An 18,011-nucleotide genomic window follows, 5' to 3' on the forward strand; every position below is an offset into this window, starting at 1 on the left:
TACATCCGTGTACCGCGAATATTTTAAACATGAACAGATCAGGTATATAAATAATATAATGACAATATGTAGATTTCTATACAAGTTTATTAATTTTTCAATTCATTCTTATTTCGTCAATTTTCATTATATTTATAATTGTCTAATATGATTTTTCATTATAATTAAAGAGATCTTTTGTGAAAAAAGTTAATTGTACTTATAGTTGTACTATGGATACAATATTTTTACAAGTCAATTTCTAAAATTATTGTCAATATAGTCTTTGTCATAGCATAAAAAAAATATGCAAGTTTCAAAATATTGAATAATGCAAGACACATCAAGCATCGTCAAATTGTCCTTGTTCTATTTCAAATGATGGCAATGAACCATGTATACGCATTGATTTAACCTCTGCTTTAATTTTATTTGAATGCAAGTCAGCAGGACAAAATGCATCTGGTAATGGAGGTAAAAACTTTTGGGAGCCTTCTCGATGATGATAATAATCTTGGGGATCTTTTCAAAAAAACTTAATAATAACTACTTGAACTTGAACATTTAGCCATAAATATGTATTTAACTTACCATCTGGTTTATAGTTGTCATCTGAATCTTGAACAGATTCCCAATTATCATCTGGATCATTTTTTACATCAATAGAGATAATTACATTGTTTTCTGCATCATCACTAGAATAACTGAAAAATTTAATAATTTTAGATTCATTTTAGACGAAAAATATATATCCAGTATAAATTTCAAATGCTATACCCGCTTGGATATGCTTTCAAGTTGTCATCAGAATCGCTATCTGTGGACGGTTGAATTTTGATGCCAGAATTTCTGAAGTTTGAATTTTTATCTGACATTTCTTGTATTAGAGATATATATGACCTTCGAAGGATTGAATATGACATATGCCCAATCTATAATAATTTATCTAGTTATTTTGGCAAAGAATTATTGTTTTTACAAATATATTGAAAGATACTTGCCATTATATCATCTGTGGAAAAAAAATTCAAATCGAAATCTAAACCTTCTAAATTGGTAATTTCGTCAAGTACTTTTGGAAATTCATCAAACTTATTATTATACATGTCAATGATTGCAAGATTTTTCAAATGTTCAAAGGATTCTGGTAGTTTTGATAAATCATTATTTTCTGCTCTTATTTCTTTTAGTGACTTTAAGTTTCCAAAACATTCAGGAAATAAAATAAAATCATTTCCATCCATTTTTAGAGATTCTAATTTCAATAATTCACAAAATTCTTCAGGAAACCAAGGTATAACATTAAGACCAATATCCAATTTTTTCAAATTACACAATAGCTTGATTTCTGCTGGGATAGTAGATAAACTAGTCGCACGAAAATTCAGTTCCGTTATGAGTCCTGGATTTTTCAATGTATTAATAGGTATACTGCTAAAAATATTACCAGACTCAGATTGGTTTTCATTTCCAACATTGATAATTTCAAGATTTGTCATGTTTTCTACTATCATCTCCAAAATAGGACTTGATAAATTTGAACATCCCATTGAAATTGATGTATAATACAATTTTCCTTCATTTCCAATAAAACTATAAACATCAAACTTCGTTTTATTTAGATCGAATTCTTTCAAATGGAAGAATTTGTGCTTTAAAAGCCAATCAGGAAATTTACAACAATTTTCATTTCCACTCGCATAAAATCTTTCCAAGTATTTACTGTATGGTGTAACATTTATTCTGACCTTTGGATTTTCTGATATGTTTAGAACCCTTAAGGTTCCCATACCATTCTGAACACATTTGGGAAGACATTTGAAATTGTTGTTTGAAACATTCAGTATTCGCAATCGTTGTAGTTTTGAATATGCCTTGGGCAAATCCTCCAACTGATTAAAACTTAAATCTAATTCTTGTAGATTTTTTAATTTGCTAATCTCATCAGGCAGTTCAGCAATTCTATTATGACTTAAATTTATAATACATAAATTTTCTAATGTTCCAATAACATTGGGTAATGACTGTAAAGTATTATTATGGATAATCAATTTCTTCAAATTTGCTAGTAAACTTAATAGTTCAGGAAGTTCGTCAAAATCTTTGTCGGATATTTCTAATTCTGTTAATTCTCTTGTCAGCTGGGATACGTCTGCAGGTAATGGTAAAATCAAACTAGATTTTGACTCTTGTTCAATGAAATTTTGAATTAACTTCATCTCTTTTTTTAGTTCTTGCCTGGTTGCTGATTTATGCTTTTCTCTTGTATGAATGTTTCTTTTTAACATTCTTTCTACTTTTTATCTTATTTCACATAACTATAAAAGAAGGTACATAAAAAAAAGTAGAATCATTATATATTTTGTATTCTTATTTGCATAATTATAACAAACAAATATATTATTGGTAGCCATAGTTTGAATTATAAAAGTCTTGTAAAAAACATTATTATCAATTTAATAATACATGTGTATGTGTAAACTAAAACAATTATCATTCAAACTACAAGTATGTTTTCTTTGTCTATCATACTTACAGATGAGTGATTAAACAGCACTTCAGAATTTTCAAATACTGCAATTACAAATTTGTTACGTAGATCACGGAGTATCCAAAGAATAATTATATCGGAAGAACGACCCTATATATATACATAATGTTGCGTCGGGGTCTCCACTTTCAAATACACGTATCCTGCACTATGGCTGTACTGTACTCCCTCAAAGTTTACAGGAGAGAGTATAATCTATATTCGTTGACGAATGTATCTACGAGATAAATGTACACATACATTAATAGGTGTCTAACAACGTTCGTTTTGTTTGGATCATGCAAAAACAAAGGGCAACGAGTCAACTGAGTGTGTATGTAGTATATATACTTATAGTACCTTACCCCTCATATTACAATGGGCCCTATACTACAGCGCACTTGCGTTCCGAAAAACGAAAACGGAATGATAAAATCGGAATAGATATATAAGTATATAGTATCGCCGGTTTGACTGTCAGCGGCAGTTGGCGAAGAAAGTTAGCTCTATTTGAAATTTTTATTTTAATTGTGCAACTTTATTAAAAAACAACTTAGCCGTTGCATTATTTGTATGAAAATATCGCGTCCATCTACCTTTCAACTGCATTGGAATATTTAAAATGATTTTAAACTTTAATGCTCCTGATATTCAAATGTCCCGGCAGCCTCTACTGTTGCGAGTATAAGCCGCAAGGCAGACGATTAAGTTATCGTAAAAGAAAATAACAAGAGCAATTTTGGCAAATTAGAAGCTTTAATTACAATTTTAGGTCTTTTATATCAAAGCACAGTTTCGCTATTTTGTTTTCAGTTATCTCGAAAATGAAATCACGCAATTTGCAAGACTTGCGAGAGTATTTACAGTAATTGTCGGTAATTATCAATCTGAAGCCTTTACTGCGGATGCAAATAAAAATCTTCTAACCCTGTTTCTTTTTGAAGGAATTGAAAGGTTATGATTGGGAAAATTATAAAGCGACTCTCGTGTATTGTTTAAAATTATGTTTTTATTTGAGTTGTATTAGTTATTATTACATCATATGCCGTTATGAAAGTGAGAATACTACTTATCCTAAAGAACGAAATATACCTTTTGTCAACAGCTATATTGTACATACAATTAAACAGATTCTTCACGTAGTATGTTCCTTTATCATTTAAAATAATCACATATACAAAATTTTGTTAAGCTAGACAGACCAGTTCATCGAGGGCCTAACTTATTGGTTCATCAAGAACTATTTGGCATCGAATTAAATTAGTTTAATCATTGAAATATCTGCAAAACATGGCAATTGTAAATCAAGTTTTAATAATCTTATCATTTAAAAAATAGTCTTTTTATACATAGCAAATTTCAAACTGATAATTTATAGACTATAAGGCAACTGCTACTAAATTTTTGTACACATTCAAAGAACTATTATTACATATGTTATAGGGTAAAATAGGCTCTTACATATCGCAGAGTATGTTCGTTAATTTGGAGTATAAAAATATTTAAAATTAACATTGCCATATACTTGCTTAAAGCTCGGTAGTCAAGTGGAATAATGCCGGTCAAGTTTTATTTAATTCGATGCTATTAAACTTACGGGCCATCAAATGTATTTTTAGTCTACCCCGAACTTGAAGTTCGTATTATTGAACAGCAACGCCGGCTGTTTGGAGGTAGCTCCTGAGGTGATTTGCATTTGGTTCTGGAATTTGACCAAGTAGTCCAGGCAATTGACCTGGCTCCATTCTTCCGAGTCCTTGTGCAAGATGGAATCGAACGTCGGTGACGGCTAAAAAAGATGGATTAAAGAATTTAATTCGAATTTTCTGGTTTGACAAGATTTATTCAAAGTATCACAAGATTTGTAATACTTACTAGGTAAAGGATCTACTTTTGGATTTCTGGCAAAAATTAATTGACTGTATGCTGCTTGATATCCAGAATTGTCATCGATTTCCAAGACCTGCTGATCTTCTGGCAGTTGTGTTTCATCATGCGGTAATTCGAAGAATTCAACTAAAGCCGCTAATAGCCTAGGATAAAAGGCATTGTATGGGCTTTGAAGCATAGCAGGACAATCAATTAAAATATTTGAGACTCCAACGGCCGTAACTTTTCTTTCGATTTCACCAGACACCTTTTGTAAATCTGTTAATAATACCCTATCAACAACCATTCCAAACATTCTAAAAAATAAATTTTATATCAGTATTTTGTTAAAATATTGTCATGGTTTTCAAATAATTAATACATAAAATAGAGTCTTACTGTGGTTGAATCGAATCTATCATTGTAACCAAATTACTGGCTCCATATCGTACGACATAATAGGAAAAAAAGACAATAAGTCCTTTAACGAATTTCGTCGTTTTACTAGATGATAGCCTTTGAAAGAGTAGTATAAAGACCTGCTTTATGTAAGGCTCCAAAGCATTCCTAAGCAAAATACAAATTTAATTTAGTCACAAAATGTAATAAATTTTTTATAAGTCATAATTTACACTTACGGAGGAAAGCGTTCAATGATGGCCTGCATCAATAAAAAGCCTTCATGATCATTGGTTCTGGAAGCTATTAATTTTTGGAATACTCCTAATAAAGCATTGATTTTTTCTTGTGCTATAATTTGATGTGCGCCATGACTAACAAATGCTTGTAATAGTCGGTTCAACGGATGAATATTACCCTGTCTTTCAAATAAGACTGGAGCCAACAAACAAGGAAATAGTGCCATGTATGATTCTGGCACATCATTCGCCGTTTGTAACTCGAGAAGCAAAGCCAAAATTTGAAAGACGTAGGGGATGAATTCTAGAGGAAAAATATGTGTCAGAATCAAAATTAAGATGTAAATACAAAGTTTGAGTTGATGCAAAAGTACCTTGGATATCTTGTTGTAAAATTCCTTGGAATGTCGGGAAAAGAGCTTGCTCAAACGATGCAACAGCTTTGGGATTTGATTTGCATACAATTCTATGAAAAAAAAAATGTTTATATGTTATATGTTTCGTGAAATTTTAATTATTTAAATCAAAGTTATTTACTCACTTGATCGATATACTTAGAGTTTCAAAAAGATAGTGATTGAAATTAGGACGACTAGGATTTCTGGCAACAATCTCAAGTTTCTGTGTTAATTTCGGTAATAAGTCTGCTAAGAAAGGCACAACGGCGTCTTGTAGAGTAGCAAAGCTCCTCATGATTGCTTTCATTATATATTCATTTTCTTCTGATCCTGGTGAATCTAAGACCGCGAACAAGCACTTGAGCAAATCAGCAGCCAAAGGCGCAATGTCAGTTCCCTTTACACTATAATAATAAACAATATTTTTTAGGTAAAAAAATGATGATAAATAAATTCATTATCAAAATTAATTTTCAAATATAAAACCACTAACAGAGCAACGTTGTTTGGGCCCTTCAATGCAAGAATTTTTTCAATAGCGCACGCAGCATAACTATGTACTACAGGACTTGTAGCTGCTAAATGCCGAATCATTTGTGGTAAACTACCAACAACTTGTTCTCGTGGTAGAATAGACCTAAATATCATGATGAATTTGATAGCATCTGCTTTTAAAACCGGGAATTCATTGACTGCAAATGGTAAAAAAATGAGTAAATATTGAATTTGATAATTTTAGTAAAAAAAATTATTTCTACCAACCATCAGGCTTTGCAAGTTCTGGTTCAATGTGGCCTGCGGCAAATTGAGGAAGAGGTACAAGATCACTGCTTTGTGTGACACCATGTTTCTGTGTTTGGCCTTTGCTAGCACTGCTTGTTACCAAGTATATAGCTGCATCCTTGCTACGCCAATTTTCGGCAGGTTTAGCAACGTAGTTTTGCAACATAGCCTATAAACAAAGAAATGTAGAAATCACTGTGACCTGTGAACATTTATACATAATAGAAACTAATACATACCTGTATGTAGGCACCAAATATTTCCATAATTTTGGCTTCAAAAGATTTTGACAATACTTTTACAAGGTCACATGCTGCTCTTCTACGAGTATCAACATCACTACCTTCAATATCCCGGCGAATGTATTCTTCAGGATTATCTTCAAATAATTCATTATCAGATTCTGTAAATAAAATGAAGTCATTAGTACATACACGCTTATATTCAATTTTAATTTGCATTTAAAACTTGTGATATCCAAAAAAATTTTACCTCTAAATTCCATATTGGGAATGATAACATTTTCACATATACTACTTAGAGTAGTTGGATCTTCAAAAATATGCTTATATTGAGAACGATCAGCGACAGTTGCCAGAAATGTGAGAGCATTTGATACCAGCTATAACATTGAGAACAGAAGAATTATTTATATCCATTATAAACATAACAATAAAATATATTCAAACGAAATATTAAGTACCGCATCATATTTAGGTTGTTGACCGGTTGAGGTAAGCAAATTCCATATTGCTTTAACAAATTGATCCATATATGGCTGGAACTCTTCATCATATTTTTGGGCATACAGGCAGACATTATCACAAACTTGTGATTTTAATTGTTCTATTACTCCAGCTTCTTCATCATCCTGTAATTTTATTAAATTAGAAAAGACACTTAAAAAATTAAAGTAAAATGAAAAAGTAATAATGATTAATAATTACCCCTGTTCGTAGTGATGGAACATTAACAGTAAGTAAAGTATGGAAATTGGTCATCCATGAGGCCATATTATCTTCAAAGAACTCTGGTAAATCTTGGAAGTTGAGTGAATAAAACACTTTACACAAGATTGTTAAGGAACTATAAATAACTTTTAATGCTTCTACATTGTTGGCATGTACTTGGGTAAGATTCATAGTAGCCTGCAATAAAAAAATTTACATGTTAAATAAATTAATTGCTATAGAAATCTAACATTAAAAATTTAGAGATGTCTTACCAAAAATAGATCCGTCAATGGTTTAGCAAATTTATCCAATACATATTTTATCTCTGTCCATAAAACTTGACTTTTAAATTCATATCTGTATCTTTTGAACAGAGAATGAGCAGTGTGCAAAACACCATTGATAACATGGAAATCCCCAGTGTTGAAGAACCCAACCATCTGATCAATAAGCTCTGGCCATTTATCGGGAAAATCATGCTTTCCAATAACAGAAACCGCATCAGACAACTGTTTTTGTATGGCATCAGGAGAATGAAGCATCAAATTTATAATTAGCCTCTTAATCGCATCTCTATCTTGACTGTGTATTTTATCAACCGAATCTTCTTCCTGCAAAAATAGACAGATATCACTTATAAAATTGTATTCTTTTTTTTCCAATTATATTATACTACAAATTGACTTGAATAATATTAATATTACATACCACTTTCCAATTTCTTTTTACATAATTTTTGAATGCGATAGCTCCTGCTATTCTTATTGTAATGTCAACATCAGGCTTGTCTACCAAATGAAGTAAAAGTAATGGATAGTTCTGATTTAATTCTACTGACTCCAAAAATTTCTCCGCTAGAAGTACATTAAAGAGTATTAGAATCTGATCTTATAGTTTTATTATTTTTAAGCACCTCTTATATGTATTATTGTAAAAATCAAACGACAATCTTTTGTACAGAACAGTCAATCAATAAATATTTGATGTATAATATTTGGCTTGATTAAAGTAACAAAGCAATATTGAGAGGAAGAGGATTGATGAAATGTTACTTTTGTAAACATAGAATAAAAATTACAACTAAACATCTATTAGATTGACATGGTATTCCGCATGAAAGCAAATGACTATACCATTGTTTGATGCACAACAGTTTATTTATAAATTGTCTTACCAGGACGTCTAACTGCAACATCGGGACTCAAGGTATGCCTCAAGTATTCGCTCAGCGTGAGCAGATTATCATCGGTAAGCTCCATTGTTATACTTCCTCAGCAACGATCAAACTATCGACAAGAATTAAGAATTAATCCTCTCAAAAAACTGTTAAAACCGTCGGCATAACACCAGCTCCTTCGCCGGCTTTTTCTCTGAATTCAATTTCCTAACCTACAGGCTGGAGTTCGTTATATATCTATATATATATTCATATTCGTTCCACAGGTAGCAAGTGGCGCCATGGGCGAAAAATTAGCGGGACGATTGACTTCCGGTTCGTTATTCATATTTGATTATTTTATTTGCTACTCATAACGTACTTTTATACAGTAGAATCACAGTTTTTCAGTGAAATTAAATAACACAAATTAAAAAATATCAAGTAATCTATTTTTTTTCATACGCAGATTTCATATGTTGCTGTTTTAACGCCAAATTTTTAAGTTCATTTGATAGCTTGGTAACAGTTTCTTCCAATTTGATTTCGGGCCGTTTCATTGACATTTCGGATCTATACAAAGAAATAGTTTGAATTGAAACAATTTAGTTTTTTATTCGCGAAATTAAGGTAAAGTCGAACTTACAGCATATTGTTTACAATCTCTATATTCGAGACTTCGCTTGGTTTGGACGTTATCAAAGATTCGGCAATTTCGCCTTTGCGACAAAGATTTTGCAAAAAGTCAGTATTTTTTTCGACGTCTTTAGCCAACTTTTCTGCGTCATTATCCAATTGATGAACTGAATTCTTCAAAAACTCGGGATCCTATAATTTTAAAATAAAAGATATTTCGGAGCAATAATAAATATCTGCATTACAAATATTACTATGAATAAATAGTTGTTGTTTTCTCACGTAATTTTTGAAAGCTGTACAAAACAAGTAATTGTTTGTATCTATTTCCTTCAAAGTCGAATTCCTGTTGAAAGGGTCGGCATAAAAAATATTGATTTATTTATTTTATTGATAAATACAGCAAACGTAGTTTTAAATAAATTATTAAAATTGCTGTAACGCTTACAGTTTTTCTTGCAATTGTGATCTACTCTTCTTTTGATAGTCTGTCAACTTTTCGTAACTCTCTTCCAGGAGTTCGCTCCTTTTCCTCGCTTGATTCTCCAAACGCTGACAAGAATTGTAGACATTTTCCAAATCAACTTTTAACAAAATATTCTTTGAATGCAGATCGTAGTAGACGCCGGAATGCTTCAATTCCATGTTTATCAGGAAATCTAATTTTTCCTGTAAAACGTTTTGATCGATTTCAATTTTAATAATAATAACCGTTTGTTAACATCGTCAAAGTGAAATGGATTTTCACGGGATTTACCTTAGAATTGCTATTAGTCGCTGAAACAGTTGAATCGTCACTGTGGCACGATACATTATCACCTTGATTTTCGTCATTCGAAGATTCGCCCTGCATCTTGTTATTTATTCGGAATTTTATTCCAAGTATGGGTAGGTACAACACTGAGATCTCCCCTCGACTGCAGTATATGAGATTTTTGTCTGATATGTAACCGTCACCATTTGGAACGTAAAGTTAAAAATGATAAATTCGAAAGATAGCAGGGTTACCAAATTTGAAGTATATTATAAATATTAATTTAATTTCAGATTCAGACGATTAGTTATAATAAATAAATTATCACAAAAAACAGAATGTCGATCCTAAGCTTATATTTAAAAATTATTTTCATATTATAGAGGTCATTTCAGGCGTAACCGATACCGCTGATGGAAGGTATTTTCGCTGAGTAAACACACACATATTTGATATACTAGCATATATATAGGCATCATCATCAAGACAGCAACCCCGAGCCGGTTAGCGCACAGTCGCACACACATTCTCTGAGACAAGACGCCGGGGCGATACGACACCTACAGCAGAGGTAAAGTTATTATACAGTATACAGTTCTAGCTTCAACCGTTCAACGGTCGCTCACTTTAACTGTTGGTAAATAGATACCATATTAGGCAATTTATACTCGCAACAAAGCGTCCTCTTTCGATTTTCCGCGAATGTCGATCTATGATAAGAACGCCGCTTTCGCAGAGGCTCATATTTCTCTCAAACAGTCCCTGCACGGGCGCAAGCACGCGCATTTCTCTTCGCGCTCTCACGACGAAGCCTCGGCTCATTCTCCCTTTGACCGCCGATCACCACCCATATCGGAAATTTTCAAAACAAGACTACTGTAATATTCTTGCTAGATCCGCAGCGACGCGGCCATCGAGTGCACAATTTCTCGGAATTCTATCGAGGCCATCCTTTTTGGATATTGTCAGAATTACAGTGCGAGAAAAGACTGAGCATCCCGATAAAAGAAAGACTGACCGGTGAAAAAATCTTTCAGTTTTATCAGAACATTCGTGAGCGCGACGCACTGCTCTTCGAGAACAAAGGAAGCTCTGTAAACAGGTATGTACACGACCGACTTGTATAGAATAACTATTTATTGGATATGTGATTCCTTTGTTGTCTGCGTTTGATTATTGAAAAGGTTTCGCGATTCTATCGAAGGATACGAATTTTAGTAATACTTAATCGAGAATTTTGTTTGTAAATCGGAGCGGGAATTCGTGTTATATATTATCGATAATAACGAAGCATTTCAGTATATTTTTCTATAGAAGTGAATCTTTATCATTTGTTGGATGTTGTAAATTAGTTTTTACTAAAGTGCGGGTAATTCAGATACTCGAATAATAGGAGAAAATTATACACAGGTGTCCTGAAGGTATTAAAATCATATCTACAATGTCATCGAAGAACAAAAACAAACCAAATGCCTTCTCCTGCTTCATGTGGGAATGGAAGAGACAGGAAGAGAGAAAAGGTAGGACCTTTCCAAACGGTTTGAAAGATGTTCAAACTGATCCACAATTTAACGATGCATGGAAGGTAATTTTGATTTTGATATTATTTAATAGCTTTTAGATTCAATATAAAAAATTAATTATTCTAATGAAATATTTATTAGAATTTACCAGATAATGAGAAAGCACGTTACAAAACAATGGCAAAGCAAACTAAAGAACAGCCAGTATTGGTTAAAAGAACTGGTCTTGGAGAAAAACTATGTGATATTGAAAGAGCCGAGCAAAAAAGACTAGAGTTTTTAGAAAAAATGACAGAGCATATCACATCAGAAGTACGTGCAGGAAAAGAGCGCAATGGTAATGATATTCACTGATCTAATTGCTCGATGATTTAATGATTTTACCTAATTTTGTATTATATTTTACCATTGTATTTTCACAGCCATACAAAAATTGACATTTTATGTTGTACACATTAATTACTTCTATGGGCGTGTTATGGACAATAACGAACTTGAATATTATCCAGCTGAGATTGCAGTTGCTGAATTTTCTCTTGAAAAGGGTGTGACAAGGATTTATCATGAAATCATCAATGAAAAGATTAAGTTAGGATTTACAAGCATGGCAAAAGATCATAGTTCAAATACTCATGAAATTCCATTAAATCCACCATTTGGTAAAAATAATTATCAAGAAATTTTTAAGGACATCTGCAAGTTTATTGAACCAGGAAAAAAAAATGGACTTCTTCCTCCTGTGTATACAATGCACACAGTAGAAGATGTTTATCTTCCAGTTAAATCTGTGTTGAGCAGATTAGCAGCTGCTGATCGTAAATATTTTTACTTAAATCAATAAAGTTAATAAACATCTGTTAAACGTTTTTTACTTTTCAGAAAAACCTGATGAATACTTGAGATTGTATTCATTTGAAGATTTATTTGCAACCATTTGCAATGCTATGTTCGAACAAGTTGGAGATGTCAAAATTGAACCATTAGTAGCAAAAATCGAACTTAAAAGAGATCCATTTGCTTACAAGTTGGGCTTGGAATGTCAAGTAATTATTTTAATTTTTTAACAATCTCTCAGATGCTTCCTCTCTTGGTATTGTCTAATTTTATTTTTGCAGTTTCATAGTGATTTGAAAGCTGGTGTACTCTATTGTAGCCAATCTTACACAAAACGTTGGATTTTTGTGCTTTGTCACCATTGTTGCAAAAGATTAGGCATAACTATGATCCCAGGAATTCATATGCCAATAGAAAATCCTATATCACCGGATGGTACAGGACGTTTGAATTCATCTTTCAGTAGCTTGAGTTTAAATGATAGCAGAATAGCAAGTTCAGCTCTATCTATGTCAGGAACAAAATCTATGACAGGAGTAAAATCTTTAAAACAAAATATTTTGTGTTAAAAACAAAATTGAAAAAAGTACATTCTATTAAAATACAATAATTATTATTTTCAGGTTAGTAATGATTATAGAATAAAAGTCTCAGAAAGAACTGCAAAAGAAGAACTACGTCGTAGAGCTGAAGCTGAAGCAAAACCACTTGTTATTATTGATCACAGTAAAATAAACTCATCAAAGGTGAGTTCTGCATTATATTAAGTAAACTTATTTGTAAATAATAAATCTTGCCAAAAGTGATTTATTATGCATCAACTCAAGAAAATTTAAGAATACATTATTATTTTAATAACATTTTTAGTTGATTGTAAAGCGAATTCAAATACGTTTTCGTTTTTATCATAGGTTCAAGAGCCCATTGAGAGACCTCTTCGCCTCCCTCATACCCGGAGTAAATATTTTGCATTGCTCATCTCTACACCATAGTAATTAATTATATTTGCTAAAATGTTATATTCTTTTTACAGGTGCTTACATCGATAGCACGGACACAGAGAGTATTGATCTAAGTGAAAATAGTTTTCCTTGCATGGGTTAGTAATACAGACCATCTTTTGAAATTATAACTTGATGGGAAACATTTTAACTAATATCTATATATTATTTCAGGAAGAGGCACTGGAAGGAAGAAGAAACAAAATAAAACTGTTGGACAAGGTACGATGGTAAAAAATACTACATTATTGTATTCTGGTCTAATTTTCACCTTTTTTCGCAGGTTATGCAGACTGTGTAAAATCATAAATCATCATTAATTTTTAAAAATTTTGATTTTAGTCAATCTATTCATGATAAATAAGAATAGTTTGCTATACTAGTTTTTACTTTTTTAGTTCCTATTTTGTTTTTAATTCTTGGATACTTCTTGATCATCGTATTATTTTTTTATTGGCAGTTCTTTGTAAGATGGAAAATATCTTCTCATTTAAGAATATTATTCATTTCTTTTATAATTAAATACATTTTGAGTAACTGACAAAAAATCATTGTGATAAAAAAATTTGGTTTTACTTATATAGTACAAGGGTATTTTAATAAAAAAAAGTTGAAAAAAGAACATGTTTATTGAATTAGAGAATCTGATAATTCATATATATATATATATATATATATTTGGTTGTTTTACACATAATAATTAAAAATCCGCGCGCTTCTCAAGAGTTAAAGTAGTCAATCGCCTTATCAACCAAGCAACCATTGGCATTTGTGATGTAAACGTGTTTCATTTGAGCACATGTTAAGAGTAGTTATTAGTATACAAAATCAGCTGTACACACATGTCTGTCACGTCAAGATTTAATTTCTTAAGATTTATTATTTAACAATCTATTGTATAAAGCAAGATTTTAAAATATTGTAATTTATTTAGGGGGATCTATTTTATAAATATATTTGATATAAGATTTCTTTTATTCAATTATTATTAACTGTTATTGACGAATGTAGTAATGACGCGTGGTACACGGATAAATTTTAATATTAATGTATTAGTATCAGAAGTGTTTTGTTTAAATTAATATATTTCTTAATAAAAATACAAGGTAAATTAACAGAGGTGTTCTAATATTTCAACAAAATTATTTATATACAGCAAACATGACATTTTTTTAAGGAAAAAGAAACTTGCCATGCCAAAAAATAAACATCAGCGAAATGCTTTTTATTTCTTTATGTTGGATTGGAAAATGCAAGAAGAGAATAACGGGCGTTATTTTCCGAATGGTTTAAAAGATGTACTGTCAGATTGGAGATGCAACAACACTTGGAAAGTAAGAAATTTCTAAGGATATATATATTTTTAATAAATAATACATGCATATATTGACTACATTTCAGAACCTGCCTTATGAAGAAAAAGCTTATTACAAGAAAAAGGAAAATTTACATAAAAGTCAATCAATTCATGACAAAAAAACTTGTCACGGGGAGTCAGTAGCTCAACTCGAACAAGCTAGAATAGAACAGGAGGAATTTTTGGACAGTACAAAACGAAATCTATCATCATTGATTTATGAAGCGAAGAAAAACAATAGTAAAAATTTTAAATATTATAAAGCTATTATTATAGTATCTTCAACATATTATACCAATTTTATTTTTTATTTTTTTAATAGATATTCAAAGATTAAAATTCTTTGTCGTTCACATAAATTATTTTTATAGTCGTATTTTGGACAATAATGAATTAGACTATTGTCCAGCTGAAATAGCGATTGCCGAATTTAGTTTGGAAGAAGGTGTTACCCGAACTTATCATAAAATCTTCAGATCGAAAATTAAAATTGGCTATGCTTATGAAGCATTAGAGCATTCTAAAAATACTCATCAAATTCCGAAAGATATGGAATTAGGAGAAGAAAATTATAGCTTGATATACGAGGAAATATGTGAGTTTTTGCATCCAGGTAGATCTAATGGAAAACTTCCAATATTGTTTACTCGCTATAAAGTTGAGAGTATTAAATGTCCAGTAATAAATGTGCTGAAAACATTAAGTAATTTTGATAGTAAGTTATAATTACACTATTACATGAAAAAAAAACTTTTTATAACAAAAAATGAAATATTTAAAATTTTTGTTAAACAGACACATCTCGTGAACCTTTTACAATATATTCGTTCGAAGAACTTTTTTCAATTTTGCGCAATATAATTTCTGAAGAAAATATTGTTGGAATTAAATTCGATAGTATTGTTGCATCGATAAAGTTGAAAAATGATCCTTTTGATTACAAAAAAAGTACTCAATGTGACGTAAGTTTTTTTATTTAAAATTTAAATACGTGATAATTGTGTAAAACTATATTTACTGTTGTTAATTATTCTTAAATTTATAGTTTCATAAAGAAGCACAGGGTGGAGGGAATCACTGCAGTAAATCTTTTGTTCAACGATGGATTTTTGTATTATTTTCTTACACTTGTGATTTGCTTAAAATCGATTTACATCCGGGCTCTCATATACCAATGGAAAATGGAAATGAAAAACAATCAGAATTGTGTAATACATTTACTAACTTGAGTCTGAATGCATCTGCATCATCAGATTTTCCAGCAACTACAAAAAAGGTTTATATCTAATCTATATTAAATATATACATGAAGACATTAATATTATTATAATAATAACCTATGTATATAAACAATGAATACTTTTGTTTGTATAGAGTACATGGAAGAAAGAAAAACACGCTTCAGAAAGAACATATAAAGAAGAACAGCATCGCAAAATGCAATCAATAGATCATCCACTTATGATTATTGATCACAGTCTTATTAATGAAACGTCCCATAATCTATCGCATACGTCGATGAAAAAATCACAATGTTTACCAGTTGCACATTGTAAATTTTAAATAAACTATTAGAATGTAGGCCTAAAGACACTTTTATAGAAGCTAACTTGTAATATTTATTTATAGCTTATGGTCTTCATGCAGCTCCTGTTATAAAACTAGATAATGATGGTTTTCCTTCTTGGGGTAAGTAATGATGATTTTTATGTGCCTTAATAATTTTTTAAATATTGTTATGAAATTCAATTCAATCATTAATTTACAACTTGATAAATATCTATGCTGTTAATTATCTTTTTTTTTAGTTTTGAATCATTCATTTAAAATTTAAAATTTTTATACAATTATATGCTTATGACTCTTGATTTTGAAGCAAAATTAGCGTGTGTCTTTTACAGGAAGAGGTTGTAGGGGTAGAGGAAAAAGCTATCCATTTGAACCTAAATCAGTTGGTAATATTTCAAAGATTATAGCTTGATGAATTTCAAGTAGTTTCTTTCGATAAATTTGATTAATTAAAAATAAAATTTATTTTCAGCATATTATCTTCCTGCAGATACTGTTATAGATTCGGATGAAGACGTTTTCCCTTCTTTGGGTGAGTAATATTTTTTTCTAAATTTATTGTATAATATGCAGGCAGAAAAGATCTTTTACTAACATGCAAAGTAATATATAAGGATAACACAGTTAATAAATCTCATTTGAAACAAAGCTAATAGCCGTAAATTCTCCATTCTTCTTACTCTTGCTTGATTAGAAAAGAATACTCTATTAGATTTGTAAATGCGGTTTCGGTTTATTTATATTTATATTAATTGTAACTTGAAAAAATATTAACACGTATACACGCGTGTGTTGATTGTAATTTTATGTACTCCTAAATATTTCTTCTTGAATTAAAAATTTCGATATTTATTTCTGTCGTTTGAAAAAGTAAAGTAGAATGTATTTTGATGCAGGGAGAGGTCGCAAAAGTTGACAAAGAAGCCACCCTGTTACAGCTAAGTCAATCGGTAATATTTTAAATATTATATATACAAATAAAATAAATAAATTTAAATGAGATTATTTATTTTATTGTTCATTAATTACAGATCTTGCTTCAACAAAGTGAATTCAAATTTCAAATGCCTTTGATTACACTGTCATCAAAGCTGTCAATAACATCATTGATGAAGGAAGATCTACTTTCATATTTACACAAGCTAAGATATCAGCATGAGGTAAAGTTAGTCAAATTTATCTAACAAATTCATTCCTTCAGACCATTAAAAGTCATACTTGCATTGACGATGTCTACATTCCAAGCATTACACAAGTTTGAAGAAATTAAATTTATTGAGTAATTAATACTAACGTTTTAATGACTTATGTTTTAAAAGCAGAATTTTATATGTTATATAAATTATTCATCCTTATTATGTGAATGATCTACAAAACTGTTGTCTACATAATTGCGTAGTGTTTTTTAATTGTACATATTATAATTATTTTATACATACATAGGTATAAGTATACCAAAACAAAACTGTGAATTCAATGCATATATGAATGTATTGGTTTTTAACAAAAGAAAATGCAATGTACAATTGCAAATGAGCATTTTATTTTTAAATAATATTTGATGTATTCTTAGATTATGTAAAATATACATCCAATATTCTTTATTGAGAATTTTTAAGAAAAATAAACATTTTTAAAAAGCTTAGCTCTTTTCTGCCACTTATCTTATTGAAAGTAACCCCAAGCGAAAAGTATTACCGAGATTAACTTTAAATTCACCATGCCATATCTGTCAAACAATCAGTGCATAAAACATTCCCAGAGTTGTACATTTGCGTCACCAATTCGCAGCTGAGAATAGCAACTACTGTTTTAGCGTTAGCATGCAAACAAAAAACTCTTTGTAAAAATACATTTATTCGTGGATTTACGTTCGTCAGAATAAACGTAAAAAGCAAAAATTTAATTAGGTATAAAACATCTGTTAATGAATCAATCACATTGTCACGTAATGAAGAATTGTTGTCTTCCAAATTTTGTGGGGTAAAGATTGTAAACAAATAGTCCGCTATTACCATAGCTTCTGAAGCG

At 30.6% G+C, this 18,011-nt stretch overlaps 5 protein-coding genes across 9 annotated transcripts; 2 read left to right on the forward strand and 3 right to left on the reverse strand.

Annotated features, from left to right (window-relative positions):
* Positions 1 to 69: 69 nt before the first annotated feature.
* LOC100678512 (leucine-rich repeat protein soc-2) lies at positions 70 to 2,948 on the reverse strand. The gene is made up of 6 exons (XM_016983079.2): positions 2,875 to 2,948; positions 2,516 to 2,747; positions 981 to 2,297; positions 757 to 911; positions 571 to 683; positions 70 to 501 (listed from the first exon to the last, which is right to left on the reverse strand). The coding sequence occupies exons 3-6, from the start codon at positions 2,265 to 2,267 to the stop codon at positions 323 to 325; spliced, it is 1,734 nt and encodes a 577-aa protein (XP_016838568.1). The 5' UTR covers positions 2,268 to 2,297; positions 2,516 to 2,747; positions 2,875 to 2,948; the 3' UTR covers positions 70 to 322.
* A 555-nt stretch (positions 2,949 to 3,503) lies between these two features.
* On the reverse strand, positions 3,504 to 8,552 carry LOC100123062 (exportin-2). The gene is made up of 15 exons (XM_001606618.6): positions 8,325 to 8,552; positions 7,859 to 8,004; positions 7,423 to 7,761; positions 7,145 to 7,345; positions 6,901 to 7,068; positions 6,690 to 6,819; positions 6,437 to 6,600; positions 6,177 to 6,366; positions 5,908 to 6,106; positions 5,558 to 5,818; positions 5,391 to 5,482; positions 5,017 to 5,320; positions 4,778 to 4,945; positions 4,385 to 4,695; positions 3,504 to 4,298 (listed from the first exon to the last, which is right to left on the reverse strand). Exons 1-15 carry the CDS (start codon positions 8,407 to 8,409, stop codon positions 4,153 to 4,155), a joined length of 2,904 nt encoding a protein of 967 aa, XP_001606668.1. The 5' UTR covers positions 8,410 to 8,552; the 3' UTR covers positions 3,504 to 4,152.
* A 91-nt stretch (positions 8,553 to 8,643) lies between these two features.
* Positions 8,644 to 18,002, reverse strand: LOC100680300. Of its 2 annotated transcripts, XM_031923469.2 has the most exons (6): positions 17,921 to 18,002; positions 9,700 to 9,881; positions 9,391 to 9,611; positions 9,225 to 9,288; positions 8,953 to 9,134; positions 8,644 to 8,879 (listed from the first exon to the last, which is right to left on the reverse strand). In XM_031923469.2, the coding sequence occupies exons 2-6, from the start codon at positions 9,793 to 9,795 to the stop codon at positions 8,756 to 8,758; spliced, it is 687 nt and encodes a 228-aa protein (XP_031779329.1). In that variant the 5' UTR covers positions 9,796 to 9,881; positions 17,921 to 18,002; the 3' UTR covers positions 8,644 to 8,755. The 2 variants fall into 2 exon arrangements, with proteins under 2 accessions (XP_031779329.1, XP_016838301.1); XM_016982812.2 differs by lacking the exon at positions 17,921 to 18,002 and having other exon boundaries at positions 9,700 to 10,080.
* Positions 10,132 to 14,020, forward strand: LOC100123079 (protein maelstrom homolog). Of its 3 annotated transcripts, XM_031923466.2 has the most exons (12): positions 10,132 to 10,267; positions 10,591 to 10,798; positions 11,107 to 11,281; positions 11,361 to 11,556; positions 11,642 to 12,034; positions 12,099 to 12,262; positions 12,335 to 12,589; positions 12,677 to 12,799; positions 12,965 to 13,010; positions 13,087 to 13,152; positions 13,229 to 13,276; positions 13,338 to 14,020. In XM_031923466.2, the coding sequence occupies exons 3-12, from the start codon at positions 11,138 to 11,140 to the stop codon at positions 13,361 to 13,363; spliced, it is 1,461 nt and encodes a 486-aa protein (XP_031779326.1). In that variant the 5' UTR covers positions 10,132 to 10,267; positions 10,591 to 10,798; positions 11,107 to 11,137; the 3' UTR covers positions 13,364 to 14,020. The 3 variants fall into 3 exon arrangements, 2 of the variants coding, with proteins under 2 accessions (XP_031779326.1, XP_031779327.1); XR_004226696.2 differs by lacking the exon at positions 10,132 to 10,267 and having other exon boundaries at positions 10,437 to 10,798; positions 12,921 to 13,010; positions 13,338 to 13,924; XM_031923467.1 differs by lacking the exons at positions 10,132 to 10,267; positions 13,229 to 13,276; positions 13,338 to 14,020 and having other exon boundaries at positions 10,437 to 10,798; positions 12,921 to 13,010; positions 13,087 to 13,153.
* Positions 13,845 to 17,625, forward strand: LOC100680413 (protein maelstrom homolog). Of its 2 annotated transcripts, XM_031923465.2 has the most exons (12): positions 13,845 to 14,160; positions 14,232 to 14,388; positions 14,456 to 14,651; positions 14,734 to 15,126; positions 15,207 to 15,373; positions 15,457 to 15,687; positions 15,786 to 15,963; positions 16,041 to 16,100; positions 16,313 to 16,366; positions 16,453 to 16,512; positions 16,877 to 16,930; positions 17,012 to 17,625. In XM_031923465.2, exons 2-11 carry the CDS (start codon positions 14,248 to 14,250, stop codon positions 16,894 to 16,896), a joined length of 1,500 nt encoding a protein of 499 aa, XP_031779325.1. In that variant the 5' UTR covers positions 13,845 to 14,160; positions 14,232 to 14,247; the 3' UTR covers positions 16,897 to 16,930; positions 17,012 to 17,625. The 2 variants fall into 2 exon arrangements, 1 of the variants encoding a protein (XP_031779325.1); XR_004344607.1 differs by lacking the exon at positions 13,845 to 14,160 and having other exon boundaries at positions 14,235 to 14,388; positions 16,313 to 16,362.
* Positions 18,003 to 18,011: the final 9 nt, after the last annotated feature.

Source organism: Nasonia vitripennis, chromosome 2 (assembly GCF_009193385.2).
Source record: "Nasonia vitripennis strain AsymCx chromosome 2, Nvit_psr_1.1, whole genome shotgun sequence".
Lineage (NCBI taxonomy): Eukaryota > Metazoa > Arthropoda > Insecta > Hymenoptera > Pteromalidae > Nasonia > Nasonia vitripennis.